At 39.7% G+C, this 26,818-nt stretch overlaps 2 protein-coding genes across 2 annotated transcripts in view; one reads left to right on the forward strand and one right to left on the reverse strand.

The window, feature by feature from the left end:
• Positions 1–17,521, forward strand: part of LOC132186439 (Sec23/Sec24 protein transport family protein) — a 51,406-nt gene extending 33,885 nt beyond the window's left edge. The window contains exons 9-12 of the mRNA XM_059600415.2: positions 9,033–9,194; positions 9,311–9,574; positions 16,369–16,473; positions 17,073–17,521. Coding sequence (XP_059456398.1) covers positions 9,033–9,194; positions 9,311–9,574; positions 16,369–16,473; positions 17,073–17,213 — 672 coding nt within the window. The 3' untranslated portion in view covers positions 17,214–17,521. The remainder of the gene's footprint in view (positions 1–9,032; positions 9,195–9,310; positions 9,575–16,368; positions 16,474–17,072) is intronic.
• On the reverse strand, positions 1,052–2,251 carry LOC148584944 (uncharacterized). The gene is made up of 2 exons (XM_088517906.1): positions 1,374–2,251; positions 1,052–1,089 (listed from the first exon to the last, which is right to left on the reverse strand). The coding sequence occupies exons 1-2, from the start codon at positions 2,143–2,145 to the stop codon at positions 1,052–1,054; spliced, it is 810 nt and encodes a 269-aa protein (XP_088374032.1). The 5' UTR covers positions 2,146–2,251.
• Positions 17,522–26,818: the final 9,297 nt, after the last annotated feature.

The following is a 26,818-nucleotide window of genomic DNA, read 5'->3' on the forward strand; positions in this document are numbered from 1 at the left end:
ATACACAATTCCAGGTTTGAACCGCTCAGGCAACAGAGGCAAGTCATCAAAACAAGGTAGAATACTAATCTCAGGCAATGATTCAACATGTGTAGAAAAGAAACATTGATTCTCAAAGAAAACAACGTTACGAGATATACGAATTTTGTTAGAACAAGGATCATAGCAAACATAACCTTTGTGAGAAATACTATAACCCATAAAGGCACATTTAACAGACTGAGTAGAAAGTTTGTGACGTTCATGAGGAGGTAAATGAACAAAGCAAACACATCCAAAAGTATGCAAATCAAGATAGCTAGGATGCTGATGATGCAATCGATAATAAGGAGAATCAAAATTCAAGACCTGAGAGGGCAGTCTATTAATTAAGTAAACTGCGGTAGATAATGCCTCAACCCAGAATTTAGAAGGAACAGATGACTCAAGCAATAAGGTGCGAACAACGTCCAAGAGATGTTTGTTCTTTCGTTCCGCCACCCCATTTTGTTGCGGAGTATAAGGACAAGAGTGTTGAGAGACAATTCCTTTGTGGTGTAAGAAATCATGAAACTCGCGAGACATGTATTCTCCACTAGAATCAGACCTCAAAACCTTAATACCTGTAGAAAATTGGTTCTCAATATACACTACAAAGGTCTGAAAAACAGACAGGACCTCAGATTTGGCTCGAAGAAAATAGACCCAAGTATACCGACTGAAATCATTTATGAATTTCACAAAATATTTATATCGAGCATAAGAAATTATAGGAGAAATGCCCCATACATCACTATGCACAATATCAAAGCATTTTGCAGCACGACTACCATGAGAAGAAAACGAAAGAGTTTTACTCTTACCAAGCTTGCATACAGAACAGTCAAATGACAAATTTTTAGAAACACGTTCTTTATTGCTTAACAAACCAGAATTTAACATATGAGACAGAATAACAGAGTTTGGATGACCCAAACGTTTGTGCCATACTTCGTTCGGAGTGTTAACTGTCATACAAGCCAAAGATAAACAACTAGGAATTGAAAAGTGCAGTGGAAATAGTCTGCCAACTTTAGGCTCCTTTGCGAGTATCTTCCCCGACACCTGATCCTGCACAAGACAACCATCACGAAAGAAATGGACATCACAGTTTTTTTCAACTAACTGGCCAACTGAAATAAGACTACTAGAAAGTCCAGGAGATGCATAAATATCTCTGAATGAAGGATTGATATTTCCTACTTCAGTAATAGCTAAATGACTCCCATTAGCTACTTGAATATGGGATGAACCACGACATGGACGAACATTGCAAAGAGTATCGGACGATCTGGTCATATGATTGGATGCAGCAGAATCAATAAGCCAAGACTCAGAGGAAATAGTACCGTTACCTTGGAGCCCTAAGGCTGAAAAGGCTGACATAATCATCTGTTGGACCATTTCAGGAGTAAGAATAGCTGATCCGGCCGCAGAAGAAGCTGAGGACATCACTGGAGTAGAAGAGGTGTTCACTGCAGCCTGATAGGCAGTAGCTTGACGATTCTGAGGTCGAATGGGACATTCTTTGATAAAGTGGCCCTGTTTCTTACAATAGTTGCAAGATTTCTTTGCACAGTTGGCAGCAATATGACCATACTCCTTGCAGCTGAAACATTGGACCTTGCGCATATCCTTACCCTTCCTTTTCCCATGGGCTGCATAGGCTACTGGATTCGGGTTGGAATCTTGCTGGAACGTAGCCTGTGTGAGAAGGCGCTGCTCTTCGCGAAGTAACTCTCCAAAACAAACATCCAAAGATGGAGAAGGATCCCGATTCATTAAATTTGAGCGAATAACCTCAAATTCAGGGCGCAATTTCATCAGGAATTGATCTCTCTTGCTTTGCTCATGAACTGCCTGAACAGCAGAGAGAGATGCAGCAGGTACCTTCGCATAAACCATATCAGAAAATTCTCCCCACAAATTTTGAAAACCAGAAAAATACTCCGGAATGGAGAGATTGCCTTGAGTGTAACTAGCAATCTCATATTCCAGCTGAAAACGGCGTGCGGTATTGTCCTGATGATAAACTTTCAACAAATACTCCCACATAGTCTTCGCAATCTTATAGGGCCTCAGATTGAGCACAGTAAGAGGATCAACAGACCCTAAGATGCAAGACATCACACGTGCATCCTTGACCTTCCACTTAGCCAACTCCTTAGTTTCCGTAGGTGCTGGATCACTCTTTTCCCGTAACAAATAATTGAAACTGAAATTCCTAAGCAGAATAATTTTTTCCAGTAAAACGAACCCCAAAAGCCTCGCTAGAAGACATGATGAAATAAAAAAAAGAGAAACATGCATTTTCTAGGATCTGTGGACACTCTCGCTCTCTCGTGGAATCCCGAATCCATCAAAGGTTAGCAAGGTAGTTTTCTGCCCTAGCGGCGGCGCTGTTTAGGCGCTGTGCGCTAGGCTCTGGTCAGCCGCTATGGAACGGCGCTTCTCCATAGAAGCGAAATCCTTTTGCCTGTCAGCGAAGGAAGGGTGTCCTGATCTTCGGTTGGAGGAAAAGAGAAAAGGGTTCGTAGGGGTAATTTTTGTGAGCCAACCTTGTGCTTCATGGTTGGTGGATATGGTCGAGGAGGCGAGTCAATCTCTGTTGAAGGTTGATATCGCCAAGTCATACCGTGAGGGCGACAAGGCTTTGATGGTGCATGGGGGTGTTAATAAGGCAGGTAGTTTCCTGGAGGTGGCCGTCTTTGCTGAGGGAGGTCGTAAAGGAATCATTTGGCTACCTGCGGGCCGTGGAGGGAGGGGATGGCGTCGGTTTGCAAATGAATTGCGGTGGTTGTTGGGTCCAACAGCCTCTACGCATCATGTTCCGGGGACGCAGCTCAAGCTTGGTTTGGGAGAATCCTTCTCTGGATGTCACCCTGGGCGCTCCTTTGCGGAGGCTCTTTGACTGGCGGCTGGTTCTGAGGAGCCTTTCGTGGGGAGGAGGGTTAGATCTTCGCAACACATAGATCTCTTCCCGGTGAAGGACTCTTTCGAGACCGGGTACGGTGAGTATGAGTCGCGGGTGATAGTGGACTGGGTGGAGTTGGAGTCGCCGGATTCTGCTAATCTGGCTACATGTTTCAGCACGACGGCGGATCTTACGAAGAAGAAGAAACAGAAGAATAAGACGTTGATAGGTTTTTTGCGTTCTGTTTTGGGCCGGGTCCTAGCTGGGTTAGTTAAAGATTTATTAGGTGGGCTGGGTGTTCGCGAGTTTGGGTCTATCCTTAAGCCCAAACATGCTGGGTATTTTAAGTCAGCTTGGCGCAGGGGATTGAAGCGTCGTGGTAAGTTTTTGCCTAAATCGCAACTATGTGGTTCTGCCTCGCCGGGAGAGACTGATGTTCCGGCCGATCGCAGGGAAGCGTGCGAATCTGAGGTTTTTGTGCCGGTCGCCGGGGTTTCTAGTGATGATTCCGAGCTTGCGTTGGTGGGGCTGTCGTTGGCGGAGGTGCATCCGGAGTCAAATCAACTGGTTTGTGCGGCAGGGTCTGTTTCTCTTGGACCGGCGATGGCCCCTGTTTTTCCGACGAAGGCTGCTCTGTTGCCGGAGAATACCCATTAAGACTGCTCCGGCGAAAGGGTTGCTACGTCGGGGGTTTTTAGGGTCTAGAAATGTCTCCTCTTCCTCTCTGCCTGGGATGAAGAAGGCTTCATCGTCGGTAAAGGGCTCTAAGGTTGTAGTCGAAGATTCACTGACCTGTTCTATCTCGGGAAAGCATGCGGCTGAGCTGGGTTTGAGATTAAGCGAATCTTTTCCTCGAATGTCGGAGAGCGGTGCTCCGATTTATTCCTCTGTTTCCAAATCTCAAATAGGGTATGCCCGGAGGGTGAAGGAGAAGCTTGCCAAGCAGTTGCAGAAGAACAAGGAGCTGTTTGCCGACGTTGTAGCGGAACCCTCCGAGAAGGGGGCAGGGAACTATTCGGAGGTGGTTATAGATGCGGCGAATTTCGCCCCCAGTGTGGGTTTGTCTAATGGTGAAGGAGGTGATGAGAAGAGTCTTCTGAATCTCTTCTCGAATATTGAAGGGGAGCAGGAGCCCTTTACCTCTAAGGCAAAAGGGAAGCGAGAAATCAAGAATTTAGAATGCTCCATCAACTATGAGGTTAGAGAGAGACTTTCTCCGAAGCGGTACTATCGTCGTCGGGGTTGTGTTGGAACCAAAAATGCATTCTCCTTTCCTCCAGAGGTGCATTAGGGTTCTGATTTTTTTAGGGCTGGTGGTGGGTTCTGTGGGCTACAGTGTTTGGGTTCTTTGGGTTCTTGCTTTGGTTTTTTTTCGCTTGGTGGTGGTTATAGTTGGGATGGGTTTCTTTGGGGTCTGTTTTTTGGGGTTTTTTGGGCTACCTATGTATACTTCTTTTGTGTACTTAGAGGCGCTTTGCGCTTTTTTTGATATATACAATTTACTTATCAAAAAAAAGAAAATTAGAAATTAAAACACCTGATAAAGGAGTAATAGGCCCACCAGATCTGTTGGACAGCAAGCCCAAGGCCACACAAGTCAAACACCAATCAGCAACCCCAAACAGCAACTAAGCCCAAGCCCAGCAAGCCCAAAGTTACCAGCAACTAAAAATATGAGCCCACAGCTACCAGTCAAGCCCAAGCCCACCAAACAGCAACCAAACAGCACCCAAATTGCACCTCACGTCTTCACCAAACAGAAACAGCAACCAAAACGATCATGCAACCATGCTGCCGTCAGCCCAAATCCTCCAGAATCGCCGACAGCCCAAAACGACCACGCTGCCGTTAGCCCCTAATACACCAGAATCGCCGACAGCCCAAAACGACCACGCCGCCGTCAGCCCCTACTCCTCCAGAATCGCAGACAACCCCAAATCCTTCACGACCACGCCGCCGTCAGCCCCAAATACCCCAGAATCGCCGACAGCCCAAAACCGACCACGCCGCCGTCAGCCCCAAATACACTAGAATCGCCGACAGCCCAAAAACGATCGACAGCCCAGATCGCCGACAGCCACCAAGGAAATCGCCGAAAGCCCAAGTCTGCCGACAACCACCACAAATCGCCGGAAACGCTCCACACCACACCAAAATAGAATCCGCCACACCTGAACCTGCCGACAGCACCAAATCTCCGACAACCCAGATCGCCGACAGCCACCAAGGATTCTCCACAACCTCCAAAGGCTCTCCCGACAGCCACTAATCAATGTAGACTGCCTCGACCCTCAACAAAAAACTGCCAAATAGCAGTTTAGAACCCACCAGAATGATCGAAGTTATCGACCGCCACAAAAAAAACAACAGGTAACTGAAAACCTAGAACAACCCTAATTTAGATGATGGCTCTGATACCATGTCAATTGTATTGAAATACCTCTCAATGTGAGGGTTCCTCGTATTATATAGAAATTGTCTAGGTAATTACAGGCTGTATCTCAGCGATTACAGCAATCTAGGGAAACAAATAAGGTAACTAAAATCTACGTATTAATTACAATATACTATAGCTATAATACAAGAACATGCCATAACTAGAAAGACTAATTATGGCTAAATATATAATGATATATATAGACCGTATCTGACTGACATAAGTAACAGATTACCAGCCTTTTGTAATCAGTTTCTATCTAGTGTAAAAATTTTTCAGTGCCAATAAAGAACAATATTGTTGGGTAAGTTGGGTGTTGTTTGGCTGTCGAACTCGGTGTCGGAGTTGGTTTGAAGGACAGAGGTGACTGAATTTTTCAAATTGTCAAGGGATGGAAACAAGGCTTTCGTTTCTTGGAGATGCTCTAAAGGTCCAGGCGGTCTTTGGAGGTGGCATAATTTGGGAATGGTGGTTGGAGAGGCCTTATTGTGATCCCGGAGTGGCAAGAAGAGAGAGGACGGAGTAGCTTTGCAGCTGAGATGAGAAAGGTGTTGACTTTCTTCAGTCTCCCTATTGGCAAAGTGATGTAGGATGATATTTACCTATATTTTCGGTAAAAACAAAAATAAGGAAAATATCAAAAATAATATTGGAGTAGCGCCGCTTAATCAGAACTTTACCTATTCTCAAACAATGGAAGTACAAAAAGAAAGATTGTCACGATTTTCGCTGATTGTCAATTTTATATTAGGATTTTATTTTATTAGTACTTTATTTCCTTTCCTTAATAGGGTTAGATTTGCTTTAATTACTTTTCTTTCCTTATCAGGATTAGGTTTACTATTGCTATCAGGATTAGGTTCACTATTACTACTAGGATTATGTTTACTTTCTCTACAAGTATTTGTCTTCTATAAATAAGCTAGCTTATTATGTAAAACTCAATGAATTGAATTATTATCAAATCAAAGAATTTTCTCTCAAGTACTCTGCGGAGCTTTATCTTTCTTTGAGCCTGCGGGCTTGTTTTATCTTTTGGGGTAAAAAACGAAGACGCTTCTCCTTGCAGAATCAAAGACCTTTTTCTTTGATTAGTTACCTTCTTCTACTACGTCACAAATGAAGCAGAATTTTGCCTCATGCTAATCCATGGGTGGTTTGCAGTCAACCTCTGTCGGTGGTTCTTCCATGGTTTCAACGGGTAAGGAGACGATGAAAGGTGGTGGCCGAAGGACTTTCGCGGAGGTGGTAGGTGGGGCATGGCAGTTGCAAGGATGCCCTTCAGTGCTTGGTGCAATGGTGGTGCTATAGATATACCCATTTTCAAATGAAATGATTCTATTTAAAAAATAAAAATTTTGGATTGAAATACGTGTTTGGAATAGGTCTATATTCTGGAATATTTGGGATCCAAGCATCCTCCCAAACTTTAGTCGATTCCCTTCCAAAAGGTGAGATTTTGCAACAAACCTGGCCAACTTTCCCTTCTGTGCCACCTGAAAATGTGGCAACCTTCCCCCTTCTTTTTGCCAAGAGCGACAGACTCAGTCAGACCGGGAGCTACTAATAGCATAGTCATAACACAGTCTAAGCAGAAATCTGGGCGGGTAGCTTTCTTGCTAGTTGAAGGCCTCTTTTGGTTGCTTAACAGCATCCTCGCAAAAGAAGCCATGTTTATTATTAGTGATAAACTAAACTTTCCTTGGTCCTCTGGGTCTTTGTAACTAGTTGCCTGTCTGAAAATGCTTTAAATTTGCCTTTTAGACATCAACTTCATTTGCTCTTGCCTTGTGTTAGCTCAGGCATGCTTCCTCTTGCTTAATGGCATCCCTCGTTTGCTTTCCTTTTCCTTCTTTTGAGGAAGACTACCTCGGTCTCTAATGCGCAATCAATCAGTTGCTTGCTTCTGATCAATCTCGATTTCTGCTTAGCTGTCTTGCTTGTTTACTGTTTCCCTTCTTTTGCTTATTTGATACTGGTTCCTGTCCTGATATCTCTCTGTCATTAGAATGTAAAAGCCCTTAGACCTCTCTGAATAACCGATGAAATAGCATCTCACCATCTGATAGTCGAGCTTCTTCAACTCGGGATTATATAGTCTTGCCTTTGCAGGACATCCCCAAACATGTAGATGATGAAGGCTCGGCATCTTTCCTGTCCATCACTTATAAGGAGTTTCGGGTGCAGCTTTGCAAGGAACTCGGTTCTGAAAATAATCTGCAGTTTTCAAGGCTTCTCCCTAGAATTCTTCAGGCAGTGAGGAGGGGCTCAACATGCTGCGAACAGCCTCCTGATATGTCCAATTTCTCCTTTCAGAAAGACTGTTCTGCTCAGGAGTCCCAGAAGTGGTGTATTGAGGAACTATGCCCTTTTCCTTCAAATACACAGCAAACGGCCCATGATCCACCCCATCACAGTCCATTTTGCAAGTTTAGGTCCAGGATTCGAGTAAAATCGAGCTCCTAGTACATTGGGCCACACTTAGACTGTTGCCTTTGTACCTCAAGCTCAAAAGGAGGTTGCTCTAGGTAGGATTGCTGGCATGTTCACTCCCAGCTTTTATGCTGCAGAAGGAGACAGATTGTACGAGGTGATGGCGTGGTGGATTTCGGTGGGAACCTTCAAAAATGTAGAAGTCAGCTAGAGAAGTTAAAAGGGGAAGTGGACCAGGCTCTTGTGAATTATCATTTAGAATTTAATGACCCACTAAATCACAAGCCAAAGCATGTTTGGCATTTGGTAAATATGAATCCCATTTTCTTTTTTTATTGCGGTATGTAATTGACTCGACTTATGTTAAACAAGTGTATATAATCTGGTAGTTTCCACATTTTCTATGTAGGTTGGAGTAGGTGTTAGATTTTCTCTAACCATCCATCCTAGCATGGAAGTTGGAAACCATTCTTCACTTTTATTGGATCTGCTTATTCTAAATATTTTTCGCTTATTTTACTTTGTTGGTTATACGAGTTATACTTTACGGAGCTAGTTGAAGAAACCTCCATTTCAATTGTTACTGTTTACTTTGTTGGTTATACAAGTCATTATAGTTAACGGAGCTAGTTGAAGAAACCTCCATTTCAACTGTTACTGTTTAACCGAGAGATTAAAAAAAAAAAAAAAAAAAAAGAATCCTGTCTTTTACTAAATATACTCTCCTGAAGGAAGAGGGAGTGTAGGAAGTTGTGTTGCCTAAATCTATCTCTATTTCTAAATATCATGAGAACTCCTCGATTTGAAGTTAGATTTGAGCCAGGGATGGGATTTCTTGGTTTCTTAATTGAAGCAGTACTAACTGTCAAGACAAGAATAGTAGATATCAGGGAAACTGAAAAGAAAAATCAACCGCACTGTTATTGCTGCCTGATACAATGACACAAACTGTCAATGTCAGTTTGCTGGACATGTAGAAACACTTTATAAATCATACTCAAGTTCTGATGTAACTTTGCACAGTTCATTGGAAAGATAAAATTATACATGAGTTAGTGTTTTAGATGTAAACTTGTATTTCATTTAATTATTTTGTTGGTGTTTTAGATGTAAACTTGTATTTCATTTAATTAGTTTGTTCAGCACATTTTATTTCTTTCTGATGACTCGTGACTTGAATGGTCGCGATTGCTGTCACCCATTTTGTGACATGATGGCATCGGTATTCAGGCTGAGTTTGATCCTATAAGATGGTTGGATAAAGCATTGATAAATCTATGTTCTCGGCTTGGAGATTACCAAAAGGACAGTCCATCTTCTTTCAGCTTGTCTCCACGACTTTCAATATTCCCCCAGTTTATGTTTCATTTGCGACGTTCTCAGTTTGTTCAGGTATATGGTAGTCTGTTTGTCAATATTTTTTTTTGTGGCATCCTTAAGTTGTAGTTCTGACATTTATCTTTTAGATCTTGTCATATAACTCTTAAACTAAATTCTGTTTGTTGCAGGTTTTTAACAACAGCCCTGACGAGACTGCATACTTCAGAATGATACTGAACCGAGAAAATGTTGCCAATTCAGTTGTGATGATTCAGCCTTCATTGATTTCTTACTCATTTCATTCAGGCCCAGAACCTGCCCTTCTTGATGTGGCCTCCATTGCAGCTGACAAGATCCTGCTTTTGGACTCATATTTCACTATTGTTATTTTTCATGGTGTGACAATAGCTCAGTGGCGAAAAGCGGGATACCACAATCAACCTGAACATCAGGTAATTTTTTGTGAATGTGAATTATAAAGGTTAAACTGATGTAAACAGTATATACACCATTGCTCTAAGGCTGATGTTGTCTGGTAAATTGGGGAAAGACAGGTCTTGACCTATAGGGAGGATCAGTATATTTTTGGTAAGTTCAATAGTGAAGATCATAACTTGCTTAGAAATTGATTAACGTTGAACCATTGAAGTCAAGTGGAAGCTTCAGGAAATTTAATTTACTGGGCTGACCTAATATGGCAACTTCATCCCTCTAGAAAGTTAATGTGCTAAATATTTTGATTGATGTGTAGATACTCAACGTCTGTGTAGAATTTATGTTTCTTTTCTATTTCTGATTGTTTTAGGGTAATTCTGATAATATGTTGAAGCTTAGATTTTATTTCAATGTCATATTCCATTTTGGGGGAGACATGTAGCAGTATCACTAGTTTATGAACTTCTAGTTGAAACAAGATACGGAGAAAAGAGAAAAAAAAGAAGTGAGAAAAGAGAGGAGAAGGTTCTCCTCATGAATCATGCTCATATTATATTTATAGTTGTCACACATTGTAAAAGTACATAACTGCCCCCAATATTATAATAATGAAATAACATAAAATGAACGCACCACACTCACTCTCAAACTGAAGCAAAAAACATTTGCAATGTTTGATATCTACCTTTATCCACCAGAAGGCTCTCACTACTTTCAACTAATTTAACATTCTCCTCCACTGGATTATCAATGGCTTTACATTTGCGCATTTCTGTTTCCTTGAGAAGGTCAAGAATATATCTCCATTGGGAGATAAATATTGTGATATTTCAACCTCTTTTTTTTTTTTTTGATAAGTAAACCTTAGACTAGTCTAACCAAATCATATTGATCAATAGAAGTCAGCATGAGTGATAAAATCTTTAGCATGATTTTGTGAACAAAATTTTTTGCCACGTGACATGCAGTGCATGATTTTGGATAAAATTGCGTACTTTTCATGAAATTTTCTTTAGAAGTATTTTTCTTATGTTTTGACAACATTTTTGCATGGTTTTGATTTAAAATTGAAGTTGAGAAGACTTGGATCTTATTTTCCCTATGGCAGCAACTGTGAGGGCATTTTTGTCCAATATGGTCAAATTTTCATTAACTACAATCCTAACTTATTTTGGACTCTTAAAACCCTAATCCTTGTGACCATTGGACACAACCCTAGACTATAAATACCCTCTTAAGTTCTGCACTCCCTATAGCCTCTCATTCTCTCAAATGTTTTCAGAAAACACGAGAACAAAAAGTCCCTACCTCCCTAAGCCAAAATTGGTCACCCCTAGAGTTGAAGAAAATACTATTCTCTCCTACTCTCTCACCCTTTTCAGCCAAGGAAACACCAAAGGGACAAGTTTTCCTACTTCAACTTCTAACTGCAAGTTTTCTCTTCTTTTCATAGGTTTCATGCAAAAGTTTGTTAAAAATTTCAGATTTGTAGAAACTATGCATGAATTCTAAAAGTTTGAATTGCATTATGTGTGCTTCATGAACTCTTGATTTTACATCATACTTTTGCATGATAGCATCATAGAATTATGTTTTAGCTACTGGCTTAAATATTATTTCAAACATCAAAGCCAATTTCATGGTAGATTACTTGAAAAGCATGCTTATTTGAGATGGTTTTGTAAAAATTGCAACTTCTTAATTTCTAATCATGAAATAAGCGTGAGATTTTACAGAATTGTTGTTTTTGATGCATGAAAAGAATTTTTGAAACCCCACATAGGATCGGCCACCCTATATACATGATTTTGTTTGATTATATTTCATGTTTTCAAATCACCAACTACACAGTTCTTCAAAAATATTTTTCAAAAACGAATTTTAGGTTCTGGACAAAAACTCCAAAGACCTATAATCAGTCCTAAGGTCTTTAAATCATGAGTTTTGAGCATACAAATCAATGTGGATTCCTTGCCCATTGCCCTACCGAAAGGTACATGTTCTTGCACTACTAAACATCCTATTAGTCAGTTTGTATCCACTAGTTCTTTATCTCCTTCTCATTCTTGCTATATTTCCCATCTTTCTACTGTTTCCACCCAAAGACAGTGTAGGATGCCTTCTCTGACTCTAGTTGGAGGCAAGCTATAGAATTGGAAATGAAGGCCCTGCATCAAAATGGTACGTGGGAACTTTTTCCATTACCGCCTACTAAGAAGATTGTTGGTTGCAAATGGGTATACACGGTTAAGTTTAATCCTGATCGTTAAGTTGAACGGTTGAAAGCTCGTTTGGTTGCTAAGGGTTATACTTAGACATATGGTATTGATTATGATGAGACGTTTTCTCCAGTTGCCAAAATCTCTTTCGTCCGTATTCTTATTTCTTTGGCTACTAATCTTGATTGGCCTTTATTTCAATTAGATGTCAAAAATGCCTTTTTACATGGGGATTTACATGAGGAAGTTTATATAGAGCAACCACCTGGGTTTGTTGCTCAGGGGGAGTATTAGGGTTGTGTATGTAAGTTAAAAAAGGCTTTGTATGGTCTCTAGCAATCTCCACGGGCATGGTTTGGGAAATTCTCAGCGGCAGTTATGGAGTTTGGTCTTCAGCAATGTCAGACAGATCATTCAGTATTTCACTTGCATACAAGTGCAGGCTACATTCTTCTTGTTGTATATGTGGATGACATCGTGATTACAGGTAATGATTCAAGAGGCATTGCTCGATTGAAACTGTTTTTACAACAGAAGTTTCACACAAAAGATTTGGGAAAATTAAAGATATTTTTTGGGGATTGAAGTTGCTAGATCTCGAATAGGTATCAATTTATCCCAAAGAAAATATGTACTTGATTTGTTAGAAGAGACAGGTCTTCTGGGTACTCGTCCTGTTGACATTCCAATAGGTCCTAATCAGAAATTAGTAAAAGATGAAGGGGAATTATTTGAAGATACTAGTAGGTATCGTCGTTTAATTGGAAAGTTGACTTACTATTACTAGACCAGACATCTCATATGCAGTGAGTGTTGTTAGTCAATTCTTGGAGGCTCCTAGGGTTTCACATTGGGAAGCTGTTACTCATATTATTCAATATTAGAAAAGAGCTCCTGGCCTTGGGATCTTGTCTAGACCAAATGGACACCTCTGGGTAGAAGGGTTTACTGATGGAGATTGGGCAGGTTTTCTCTCAGATAGATGATCCACTACAGGATATTGTAGATTTTTGGGTGGTAATTTGGTGACTTGGAAAAGCAAGAAACAGATGGTGGAGGCACGGTATAGTGCCGAGGCAGAATATAGGGCAATGTCTAATATTACTAGTGAATTGACGTGGTTACAACATTTCCTCCAGGAGATCGGATTCACCACTCGTACTCCTATCCCGTTATTTTGTGATAATCAAGCTGTTATACATATTGCGTCTAACTCTATTTTTTAGAAAGAACCAAGCATATTGAGATCGATTGTCATTTTGTTCGAGATAAGATACTCAACAGAGATATATTTACACCATTCGTGAAGTTTGGAGATCAGCTAGCTGATATGTTTACAAAACCCTTGTGTCGGAAGAAGTTAGAATTTATTTGTTCCAAGTTGGACTTATATGATATATATGCTCCAGCTTGAGGGGGAGTGTTAGGAAAGTGTATTAGGGTTAATATGTTATATGGGTATTTTGGTCTTTGTATTCTAAGTTGCAATATATATATGTCGTTTGAGAGGAGAGGGGCTATAAGAGAATACTGATAGCCTCCCCTATTCCTTCTTCTATTCTTTCTTTCATACAAACTAACAAGGTTCAAGTGGTTAACAAACCTAGCCTTCACGGCCGGGGCTGTTACAAATATACCATGTTTTGACCTCGCTACCTCAATGCCCAAAAATCTTCAAATTGCCTTGGTCTTTTATTTCAAATTCATTGGCAAGAGAATCTTTTAAGTTCTGTTTCTCATCATCATCATTTCTTGTCACTAAAATATCATCTACATACACAAACAGAGCCATTACCTTTCCTCGAGAGGAATGTTTGATAAAGAGTGTTTGATTAGCTTGACTTTGTAATCAAGTCTCTACATAGCTTGCGTAAAACACTCAAACCGTGCTCTCAGATATTGTCTTAGACCATACAAAGTCTTCTTTAGTTTGTATGTTTTACCAATAGAAGATGAATGTTCAAGTCCAGGAGGAACTTCCAAATATACTTCTTTCTAGAGATCTCCATGAAGGAACGCATTTTTCATATCAAATTTTTTGTAAATGCAAATCCAAATTAGCTGTCACTAAAAGTGGAACTCGAATTGAGTTCATCTTTACTACCGGAGCAAATGTTTCCTCGTAGTCAATTTCATAGTCTGTGTTAAACGTTTTGCAACCAGTTTAGCCTTGTATTGTTGAACAAAACCATTGGCCTTATACTTGACAGTTAACACCCACTTGCATCTAACCGCCTTCTTCCCATTAGGCAATTCTCCCTTCACTTTGAATCACTAATTTCTCTTGTAGAGTTTTAGGAATAGACATAGACGACAATTTTGGACACAAACGATATGATGGTCAAAGATATTTATAGGATGGCTGAGTACAAGTCCTAATTCCTTTGCGTTGTGCAACTGAAAGATTCATATCACCTACAACAGGTATTGAAGAGTTTAAATCAGGGATAGAAGTGGTATTACCCAAGTGTCAGATGTTTGGCAAGTAGCATTAGGAATGGTCTTACTTTTCTAGCATCTGAAGCAAATTCTCAACTTTATAGGTGGCTCATATGACTCATTAGTAGGATCAGTGGAAGACTCATTAGTAAGCAGCTACTGTATATCCTACTCCAACACAAGAGTAGGGACAGGTAAAGGACTATTCAGAAAACTTCTCTTCACCCGGACTCTCCCCTTGGAGAAAAGTTTGAATGGATGAGAAATATGGTTGCACTTAAAAAATGGTAACATCCATCGAGACAAAATCTTTCATGGATGGGGGATAATAACATTTATTCTAGATCATGTTGATTTTTCCACCCAACAACTTCGTTCTGCTGAGAAGTATCGACTCAAAGTGGTTTAATGGGTAATGCCATGTTCACCAAAATACATACCGAGATCACCAAATATATACTCACCCCCATTGTCAGAACGAATAATTTTTAGAGAGGTATTAAACTGGGTTTAATCATTTGTGAAACATCTGGAATGCAGAGAATACATCACTTTTATTTCTTAGCAAATATACCTAGGTGGACTAAGAAAAATCATCAACAAAAGAAATGAACCTCCGATAACTAGATACAGAAACCGCCCGTGAAAGTCCCCAAACATTAGTATGAAAAAGAACAAAGGGCTGAACACTTTTATTGATGCTAGAAGAACAAGAAGCACGCTGGTGTTTAACAAGTTCACAAGTTTCATACTGAAACTGAGAAACGTTATTATGCAGAAGGGAAGGAAACATGCATTGCAATAACACAAAAGAAGGGTGCCCAAATCACTGACATTGAAGCCAAATTCTTGTTGCAGAGTGATTTGCTCCTAGAGTAATAAGCTTGTGTGAGACAACCTTGTGTCTTCTGCTGAGAAACCATGTAGTACAAACAATCCCTCAAGCTACCACTGCCAATCATCCCACCGTGACTAGGTGTAAACCCTAGTTCCACATCACGAAGATAAATGGCTCAAATAGAATGGGTAGATTATAAAGTTTCTCATAAGTGCTAAGTTCCTTACTAGGTGAGATCGGGCTTTATAAGTGATTTTGAAGTAATAGCGTAGATGTCGCTAGTGCTTTCCTTGGGTCATTGCACTAGGTCCTGAAAAAAAAAAAAAAAAAAATGAGAATAAAAAATGACTGGAAATTGTGCCTTGTTTGTAAGGTACTTATCCACATGCATGTGGTAGTGGCTTTCAAACTGAGGATGTTTGTTTTGGGAAATTGTCCATTGATCTGTGTCAAATGATGTTGCATTATCAAGTTGCTTGAACCCATTGCTGTCTGTGCAATGCAAGTCAACAAGTTGTTGCTCTCCTGCAAAACTCAACCTTCAACCTGGCCATTATCGATCTATTTCCAATCATTCATTCTCGCTTTCAGCTTCAGGATTGCTTTTCTGTTGAAGCTAAAATTTCTTTCATGTAATGGGTTGTTGACGTATAAGGTGACCTTAAGATCACCCCTCCAGTAGTTTCAGCTCCATAGGTTGGCTATAGTCTGAATGCCTTAAGAGTCCTCTTCATTCCAAACCTCCACGAAAAGTATTGAAGAAATTAAAAAATCTTGTTCCATAAATAATCTGGTTCACAGCACAATTGAGAAAATAGTGTATGTTGCTACTTAGAGGGACCAAGGACTTAAGAAAATGGAAGGAATTGGGGATCATGGTCATTCTTCTCTAATTATGTAAAATTAAATATAAATATATTTAAATGGTCATTGGTTGGCTCGGTAATTGTTGGAAAGTAGCTTCTAAAACTGAGGGCGAAGCCAATGACATTAGTTTCACTAAAACAGAAACCATCCATGTTGTTCGATTGTCGAAAATTGACCGAGGTTGATTTTGTCAGCAGCATGAACACCCTTACGTAAGTTGATCTTTATGGTGAATGATAATTATAGTTTGAGTTGGCTTTACCCACATTATTGTCACGAAATATAGCTATCATCCCAGTCAAATGTTGATGAGATCCCTATTATGACATTCTACATCAAGTTTCCGAATTATGTTTTATTGAAGTTATTGCTCATCGCAGATCACATTTATCTTTTTGGATATTTTGCAATTTGATAAAATCATAGACTCAAAACCCTGTGCTTGCAGGCATTTGCCCAATTGCTGCGAACTCCTCATGATGAGGCGCATGCCATAATGAAAGAAAGGTTTCCAGCACCTCGCCTAGTCATTTGTGATCAGCATGGCTCTCAGGTTACTCTTCATCCATTGCTTGATTGCTTGAAGGTCTTAAACTACGATTCAAACTGTAATTCTTGGGAAAAGTCAGGTTTATATATATATATATATATATATATATATATATATATATATATATGTTTCCTTCCTCCCCATTGTAGATGTTCTTCCTTGCTAGATTGACCCTCATAAAAAGTTGTACAAAATTCAGGATTGCACCTTAGCCCTGAGGGAAGAACCTACTCATTCATCTTTAAGATGTAACGAGTCCCTTCCCCCCCTCCCTTTCCTTTATATTGCTCAGAAAAAAAAAAAAAATGTAGCGAGTTCCTGTTTTTGCTCTTTTTTTTCCCTAGTAATTTGGTAAGTGAAGATCATAATGTGGAAAATGGAGGGAAACTACTGATGAGCCTATATATTTCTAGAAACAAGGTGGTATCTTCTTCATGTGTCATAGCCTGCTACTATAAAGTTTGTATTTCACTAGATGCACTACTAGTCTTTTAGTTTGGTACCTGATGCTTCCCTGTGAGGGTTGATTCTTTATTTTCAAATAATTTCTTTGCATGTCCAAGAAGCTAGTGGGCACTAATGTACATAAGGTGTTTTTGCAGGCTCGTTTCCTTTTAGCAAAATTGAATCCTTCATCCACATATAACTCTGATGCTGCTCTTTCGGGAGGTGATGTTATATTCACCGACGATGTTGGCTTTGAGGTCTTCTTGGATCATCTCCAAAGATTAGCAGTTCAATGAATCATAATAGGGCTCTCTGCCTTTTTTTTTTTTCTTTTTTTTCTTTTCAAATTTTCTTTTTGTCCTTCTCTGATTTCTTGTACAGTAATGCATGACTTATGCTAATTTTTGTTAGTTTGGGATTCATAATATTAAAACCAAATGAATTAACTTTCGGATCTCACATGGGTAGTGTTTGGATTAGTTCTCAACTCTTGCCAGGTAATTAAGAAAATAAGGAGCGGTTCACCTCCAATTGTTCCTTGGATTTATTTCAATACACAATATGTGACGTTACTCATGGTTGATCCCCTGGTTCAAAATAAATGATTCAATGTACACTGCCTCTCCATGACAACCACATCGAATGTCTTCATTTTTCTTCTTTCTATAGGTCTCTTCTGCTGCCATGACAGTCGTGTTTTTCTAAAGGCCCAAAAAAGTAGTTGGATAAGAAACTGTCTAAAGCCAGCAAGTTCAATATTTTTTCTCATTGCAACCCACAATGACAAATGGAATTCTACCGAAGCCTACACATTAACCTGAAGTCTCTAACTTTACTTGATCATGGTAGATCCTTAAGGTTCGATACATAACAGTCTTTCACAAATGGACTGCCCAGTTTCATTACTGATTACGAACTTATCTCAAAGTTCAAGACTAGAAGGATTGTGTGAAAACCTGGTTACTCACGCCCACAATACGTATTCAATGTAATTTAAGGACCTATTACATGCATACTAAATATAACCATAATAAGCATATAACGATGCTATATGCCATAAGCTCAAATAATTTAATTAGTGAATAACATAATTTATTCATAACAAACATTGAATGACAAAACATGGATATAAAATCTACTTGGATTTAGGGCATAATCCCCAACAACTATGGTTTTCCAACCCTAGCCGTCCACCTCTCCTAGCATATAAGCCTAAAAATAGAGAAGAGCCTGAGGCTGTTAAATCAATCAATCTCATCATATTAGTTCTTTAGAATTTTTCTGAGAACTAAATTCTTTTTGAGAACAAAAGTATAAAATTTTGAAAAGCCAAGTAAAAGCCCACACTCTCTTAGTTGTTGTTAGAAATTGGTGAGAAGGTCTAGAGGCGTCATAATTCTTGAGATCAATTGTGTCTTGAGGATGTAAGAAGAAGAATTTTCTTGCCCAAGCCAAGGCAATGGAGATTGCTTTGATAAGTTCGTAGTCTATAATGGAATTGGGCATTTCAAATGCAAAGATTGTAACACATTAATCATGATGATCTATTTTAATCACGTGAAGTGATGACTTCGAATTTATATGTTAGTGCAGATACAATGCACTAAAAGTACTATAGGAGTTCTCATTCCTATATAACACTCTCAAAGGTAACTCAAATACCTATTATGATATTAACTCTAAATCTTGAGAGAATTGTGAACTTAGATGGAAAGTGGAGATGATCACTTTAAAATATTTAAGAGTGAGACCTTTACTGCAGTCAAAATTCTCTGTGCATTGGGTGATCACATGTGGGAACACCATTGAGTCCTTTTTTTTTAAAGGATGAGAAAATTTCAATTTTTTTTGAGAAAAACATAACATTTCATTCAATAATACCATGACCATAAAGCTCTTACATCATAGAACAAAGCTCTGAAGCAACCATAGCATAAAGCTACAAGATTACTAGGTTTAATACAAGATTTGAGACCAATCCGCTAACCCATGACTAAAATCAGATTTAATACTAGATCTGTAACAGACAAACTTAACCAAATGCATGGATAACAATTATTCCTCGACCCTAAAAGCGGAAAGACTCATGCCGAAACTCTTCCTCCTCGACCCCGAAGGCTAGGATAATGATCACATCCACAACCCAAAGGTTTGGACCAAAACTAATTAACCCGAAGGCAACATAGATCGAGTGAGAGAGGAAAGAGCCTTATTACAATCCGAATACAGGGAAATTAAACAATACAGGGAAAAATACACGCTAAAACACAAATACATCTTAAAGAAGCAACATAACAGGGAAATAAAACAAGAAAATAAACATCACACTCCGATCACGCACATGCCGAGAATCGAAAACCGAAGGGGCGTTGGAAGCTCATCGCGGCGGGGACTCGTCAAAAGGCCCAACAGTGGACGGTGGGCGGCGAACAGGCGCAGAGAAGACTGGCGAAGCAGGACCTGAAAACAACCACAAACAAGAAATAAAGGAAAAAACAACAAAGAACCACCAAAACAGGGAAAAAACAAGCAAAATGAGCACAAAGTGGGAAGACGGTAGCCGGAAGGGAGCTGGACCTGTGTAGGCCGAAAACCACAGCGTAAGGGGCGTGGGAGCTCAACACGGTGGGGACGCATGAAAGAAAACCCTAATAGCGGACAGAGAAGCGGCGACACAGGTTGGCGGCGACCACAAACAAAATCCGAACCCACAAAGAGCCAAAACACGGCCAAGGAGCCCGCTGCAGAAAATGAAGGCGGGAGGAAGAAAATCGGCTGGGAAGGGGCAAAAACGGAGAAAAACAGAAGGGAAAGGAGCGGCAAGGAAAGGGAAAAGAGGAGGCACCGGGGCTAGGGCATCAGGTAAATAACTAGCACTGGGGCGAGGAGGACGAGGGGAGGAGGGCGGCGGCCAAAACGGCCAACCCTCCTCCCCTATGTGGCTGAAGGGTTTTGCTTTTCTCTCTGGCGACTAGAGAGAAAAGAGACGGCTAGAAGAAAATTTCAATTGAGATAGATTTAAAAGAATAATTATTACTAGTCCCTGGTCAGGGCATTTTGGTTAAAGTGAAATGAGATTTCACAAATACAAGAATAATTGTGTATTTTAGTAATTTTGGTTCAATTGTAGTTAAAGCATGTGTCACCAAACTAAGGAATATGAATAACTATGCTATTTCACATTCTTCTATTCCCGTAATAGCTATTTGTTTTCTAAATGGAATAGGCATTCCATTCCACGTAGTAAAAGTGTCTGAAAGCTTGGAAAGAAAGAAATAGAAACACGACTTGTCTTCCGCTGCTCCTTCAGGTTGGCTAAAAGTTGCTCGCTATAGGTATTTTTAAGTTGCTCGTGCATGGCCTCATTTATTATCACAGGTGGGAGAGTCTATCGTCTGCCACTAGACCAAGCTCGATAATAGATAAGCCATGGCTCCAAACTCAACTAATGCACTCCGGTTGGATGTTCATTCCTTCTAAGGGTGCTCGAGTTTGAAGCATATTTTGAGAAGAAGCCATCAATTTTAGCATCTTTAGAAACCAATATGATGAGCGGCGACAGGCTGGTGTGTTCGAGCTTGAGTGGCCTCGAGAGTAACATTCATCTTTTGTGTCTTCACGCTCTTGCCTGGGCACTCTTTAGTCTCTCCTAATCCTCACACCCTGGTCGAAATCATCCCTGCCAGAGAAAACTTAGATGTTAGAAAATGGAAGTGGTTGACATAACGACAATCAAAATAATTGTGTCGCGTTTACCTTTCCCGGGTGCAGTTATACCCTGAGAGGATTTTTGTTAAAATAAATATTTCCTCTCAGTGTTTTTGTAAGGCCCAAGAGAATTAATTAAAAGTTAATCAAGTTTAAGTATAAAAGTTAAACACGTGGGTCGATGGCCAAATAGAAGACATTGCAGAAAACTGTTTAGTATGCCTCGTCTGCAACCTTGTCCGAACGAGTTGCACACGAATTCACTTATTTCCGTCCGAATTGAGGTCATCTCGTCCGGACGCAGGAATAAAACCTGGCATGTGTGAGAAAGCTCATTTCTCACTTTTTCTCCAATCTTCTTCCGATTTTCTTTCTTCTCTCTTATAGGGTTTGTACCCAAACCTTAGGTAGTGATTATTTGAGGTTTCCAAAGGCAAATCTGACCCTGGTAATGAGTTTCTTGAGGTTAGATCAACGTTTTCACTGATTGATTTTAGGAAAATCCATGAACCCTAAGTTTTCTTAATTAGAGTTAGATTTTTGGTGGTTTTGCTTAATCTTTCAAAATTCTTTGGGGTTTTTGCGTTTAGGAGACTTCTAAGCCATCTTAGAACATTAGGTTGAAGTTTCGTGGCTTGAAACTTCAAATTTCACCGAAGATCAAGGTAAGACTGAAAACCCAAGTTTTTATCTAAGTGTTGATTTGGGTATTTTGGAGTGTCTAACACTAGAGATTCTCTATGGGTTAGTGTTATTAGCTAAAATTGTGACAAAACGAAACCCTAAAGTGCTAAGTGTTAACCTTTGGAGGGGGATAAAGTGCTGAGGGTTAACCTTTGGAGGGGGATACTTGTAGTGCTCAAGTATCTTTCTAAAGCTTAAGTTGTTGAGCCTAGAATAGAGTCTAATGATGTATTTACCATGTAAATACTTGCTAGTGGGTCATGGACTAAGTCTAATCAAGCGAATCAATGTAAGAATTTTACTTACTGAGCAAAGATACTGTGTTTTAATGTTTTCAAATATATTTAAGGAAATATATAGTTATTTAACATCAAGCCAACATTACTTGATATAAAACTTGATTTATGATACTTTGATAATTTGATGATGTTTTATAAGAGATAATTTGATGAGCGTTTATGTTAGGTTTTAGTTTGGCCTTATTCAATGTTGTTTCTTGTTGTTTAGTTGTTTAAAACTTTAGGGAATAGCTTTTTAGGTCTTCAGGGGTTGTTTGAAGAAGCTCTTTGTTTTCCCGTCAAAAGTGCTGTCCGAATGGGACATGTAACAGGGAGTTATTGTTTTCCCGTGAGGAGTTTTGTCAGAATGAGACATGTAACGGGGAGTTATTGTTTTCTCGTCAGGAGTTGCCTCAGGACGGGACATGTAGCAGGAGCAAAGTTGAAGCTACTGTTTTCTCGTTAGGAACCTTGTCAGGACGGGACATGTAACTGGAGCTAAGATGAAGCTCCTGTTTTCTCGTTAGGAACCTCATGAGGACGGGACATGTAACGGGACAAATGTTGAAGCTACTTTTTTTCTCGTCAGAAGGTGAGTTAAGAAGGGACATGTGAGAAAGATGAGACAATTGTTCTTCCTATCAGAACGAGACTGCTTTCTCATTAGGACGTGGATTTCTCAGATCCACGGATTTGGTCGTCCCGTCATAACGAGTGTGCTATCCCGTTAGGACATGAAGAAGGAAATGTCTCTCCTATAAATGGTTTTCTTGTCACTCTTCATTGTGGACTTTGGAAAATATTTTATGTGCACTGTTCACTGAAGTCTCCATATTTTCTCTACGAGCGCTGTGACTCGTGAGTGTTGTTTGTATTTTGGCATGTTGCCTTGTTCGTCCATCTACACAAGATTATGGGTTTGGTTACTTGAAGGAGGAAGTCTACCGAAGGGTTGAGGAGATACACTCTATGAAGATGGCCAGGATGGAGACAAGCTAGGAAGCTTGTTGTTCTTACTAAGTTTAAAGGTCGTCAAGGTTGTGAGTATCGTCTAGTCTATAACTCTGAATCTTCATATAGTGATTTCTCGGGTTTGGTTGCTCCGAAGTGGATTTTACCTTTGGTGTGTTCAAAGGGTTTTCCACTTCGTAAACAAACTTTGTGTTGTGCTTGTGTTCATGCTTTAATTCCATTGTGCATGCTTTATGTTTGTTGTATGGCCTAGTCTCATATTTTTGTTTATTTGGTGATTATAGGTAGAACACGATCCTAGCAATATTTTAGTTTATGACTGATTTCTATGAGTTTTATATCTTTGAGATTGGTACATGAGCTTTATGATTTGATGATATGATCACAAGCATGAGCATGAACATGACATGAATGAAATGATGGAGAATGAAACTATTATAGTACCAATGTAGAAGTAGATGGCACGAAATGATGAAGAATGGCTATATGATGAGGCATGAGCGTGCATGGCATAATGTTTTATGATGATAATGATTTGATTTATGAGGGATTTACTAGGTGTAATTGTAATGACCCTAATAGAAAATCAATTAACTAGTAATTGACCCCATGGTTAATCTCCCAACCCTATCCCTCGCAGGGCAAGACTCAGGGATCTTAACCTCTCATAAACGAGAGAATTCAGCAGAAGACTTTGTTACTCTATGGAAAGGAAAGCTATAACTAAAACAACCATAAATTCATACACCAGAGTAGTCATAATACCTCATAATATAAAAAGTCACCAAATGTATCGGTCAACAGACCATCATCAGATAAGGGTTACATACCATAATCATTGTTTGGGAATAAAACAACAAAATAGATTAACGCCTAATCTTAAGTAATGCCAAGGAGACAAGAATCTCAATCATATTGGCCAGTGTGGTTCCTCTGTCATCCCACATAGTCTTCAACCACACCGGATCAATGTCCTTAAAAATGACTCTAATCAAATCCTGAGCAATCACCTAAGTTTGGTGTGTAGGCATCCTCCTATATGCTATCTAAACCATGCAATTTATACATAATGGATGGAGAAAATAAAAGGGGCAAGTCCAAGGACTTAGTGAGAGTTAATGCACATAACACCCATGTCGTTTTAGTAATGAACTCCATTTGCTAAAGGATGCAACATTTTTGGTATGATAGTTATCCATGGATGCAATATAGATATACATGCTTATAATCATGAGTAATAGAGATAGTTCAACAGTGTGGTCTACCCGAGATATTAACCCTTCTCAGTAGGGTTGGCACTGTCCCGAGGGACCTGTAATACAATACCAGTGCCCCGACCATTGTACGCTACTGTCCATAACACTAGCAGCCTGACTGAGTACAACCCTGGGTGGCCCACACTACTAATGATGCATGTCTTGTAGTGACCGCCTGTTAAGGGTGTGTCGGTCACAAAACAACCATTGGATCGAAGTCCCATATATCACACACACATTTGACCATAAAGATAACATGTATAGTAAGCCCATGGCTGTTGTCCCGCACATATTGGTGTACCATGTCATACGATGCAAATAATCTTGTTCGTAGTTTACATGCATGCTTTTATAAGTCTCAATGTCATTATCTTGTTAAGTAGCACATTTTCACAAAGAGCTAGAGTTCATGTGTAACAAAGTGTATATCGTGATAGTTGTAAATATGCATGTTTTGGTAAACAAAAATAGTCATGGAATGTGGGAAAATAAATAGCGAGCATTATGTGAGTTAAAACTCACCTGGGTCATATAGATTCTCCGAGTAATCCTTCGAATGGTCCGGGTTCTCCAAATCTGTGGAAAACCTTCTATTAGTCCTAAGTCCAACTAAACGAACCTAGAACGTGAAAATAAAGGCTATTGGACGACTGGTCAAAAGGAAGTTCACTGGAACGCCTCTGGCCGTACTTTCGGGCTTGTGGCCGTACATCCACCCAAAAGATTCAGGTAGAACCTCATTTGTTCCAAACGTCCTCCTATCCTTCCAAACGGGTTCTAAAACTACCCAAAAGGATTTCTAAGACTTCCTATCTCAAAATAAAGCCTCCATGCACAAGAAAACACGTTCAACAAAGATGAAACGCTAACCCCACTTAAATCAAGATTAAAGGCATAACTTAGCTAGAAACTCAAACCAACAACTAAGCTAGTCTAGAAAAGCAGTATAACGACTATAGAGAAAAATTAAGCGTATAATGTTACCTCCTAGAAGCAAGGCTTTCAAGAAACCACCTTTTCTCCTCCAAGAACTCACAAAACCCACAAAACACTCACACAGGGTCTCCAAAGGGAACGAGAGCGAAAATGGGGCATAAGGGGCGAGAGGAAAGAGGGAATTTATAGGTGGGAAAAAGCTGAGAGCATTGCAGGCTATTCTGAAAAGTAGCATATGTAGGGTACTATAGGGGCATACATATGGTACTATTTTCCGAGCAGATCAAAGGCTACATCGTACGTTTGGGCATTAACTAAGGGTTATCCAAAAGTCAGCGTACATCTGGGTGGTCCCATGCGTACGTCCTCATACTATTTGTAGAGTATGTATGGTGGTCCCCATGTGTATGTCTGCGTTCTATTTGCAGAGTACGTATGGCGGTCCCCATGCATATGTCCGGTCAGAAAGTCTAAAATTCCTAAAATGCCACTACAACTGTACCTAGTGACCCAAAACCCAATTTAACCCTCTAACTAAGCTACCTAAGCTTAGTTAATTATTTGGGTCACTACATTCTCTCCTCCTTATAAAAATTTCATGATAAAATACCAAAAGAACAACACTTAAAAAATGAGTAGAATGTTACCTTTTGTCCATAGTATCGTCGGTATCGTACTCAGTAGGTTCGTGGGCTATCTTTTTCTCCACTAGCATTGGGTCCTGGTGGTATTGATTTTCAAGAGGGGACGTGATATAGCTTGAAGCTCTCCTTTCTCTTGTTTGGCATCTTAACCTTTGGCGTATTGCCTTGCTTTCTTGATGATAAAGCTCGAATCGTTGGTTGGCATTTGTTGAAGAAGTCTACCGAAGGATCAGTAAAGAAAGTTGCTGCTTGAAAATGGTCACGATGGAGGCCAACTGGGAGGTTTGTTGTTCTTACTAAGTTTTGAGGTACTCAAGGGTGTGGGTATTGTCTATTCTGTAACTGTGAATCTTCGTTTAGTGGTTTCCTAGGTTTGGCTGCCCCGGAGAGGTTTTTACCTTGAGGTGCTCAAGGGTTTTCCACTTTGTAAACAAAATCTGTGTTGTAGTTTTGTTTGTTCATTGTTCTGCAGTGCATGCTTTTGTGCTTGATCATATCGGTTAGTTGTTATTGTTAAATATTTTGGTTGTAAGAGGTAGAACACGATCCTTATAAATTTTCAATTGGTATTAGAGCGGGTTCGCTCATATTTTGATTAACGTCATGAGATTGTTTGTTGATCTCTTAGATATGGAACCAAATACTCATTTCTCTTCATCTCCAAATGCTCCTCCCATTTTTAAAGGGAATGATTATGCCCACTAGAAAGTTTGTATGAGAGCGTACTTAAAGGGGCTTAATGATCTCATATGGGTTATTGTTGAGAAGGGTTTTGAAAAACCTGATGGTGATTTTGACAAATGGAGCAAGGAAGATACTACGAATGGCCACTGGAATAACCAAGGGCTAAGTTGCATCTTCAATTGTGTATCATCAGATGAGTTTCGATGGATTACTCTTTGTGAGACCTCAAAGGAAGCACGAGATATTCTTGAGAAAACCCATGAAGGCGTAAAGGGCATGAGAAAGGCCAAACTACAAATGTTGACATCTCGTTTTGAGACTGTGAACATGAAGGAAGATGAAACTTTTGGTGAGTTCTACACCAAATTGAGCGAGATTGTGAAGTCAATGTGAGGGCTTGGTGAAAAGGTGTCTGAAGTAAGAGTGGTTGAAAAAATGCTTCGATCACTCCCTCCTCGTTTTGATCCCAAGATTATTGCTGTTGAGGAAAGCAAGGATATAGAGCTGCTTGATGTTGATGAACTGGTGGGATCTCTCATAACTTATGAGAGCAGGAGATTCTCTCTCAAAGCAAAGAGCATAGCATTGAAAACCACTAAGAAGGAGAAAGAAGTGTTATGTGAAGAAACTAGTGAAGAGGAGTCCTCTGATTCTGAATCAATTGTTATGTTAACTAGGGACTTTCAGAAATATTTAAAGAATTCAAAATGGACTGGTAGAAAATTTACAGAGTGGCCTG

The sequence above is a fragment of the Corylus avellana genome, chromosome 6, assembly GCF_965113065.1.
Source record: "Corylus avellana chromosome 6, dhCorAvel1.hap1.2, whole genome shotgun sequence".
NCBI lineage: Eukaryota > Viridiplantae > Streptophyta > Magnoliopsida > Fagales > Betulaceae > Corylus > Corylus avellana.

What these genes read in the sequence shown, in the direction of transcription:
- LOC148584944 (XM_088517906.1), bottom strand. Translation starts at nt 2,145, where the DNA reads ATGTCTTGCATCTTAGGGTCTGTTGATCCTCTTACTGTGCTCAATCTG. An exon ending in TTCAGCCTTAGGGCTCCAAG is followed by an intron (nt 1,090 to 1,373) that starts GTAACGGTACTA and finishes TGTCTTGTGCAG; the next exon opens with GATCAGGTGTCGGGGAAGAT.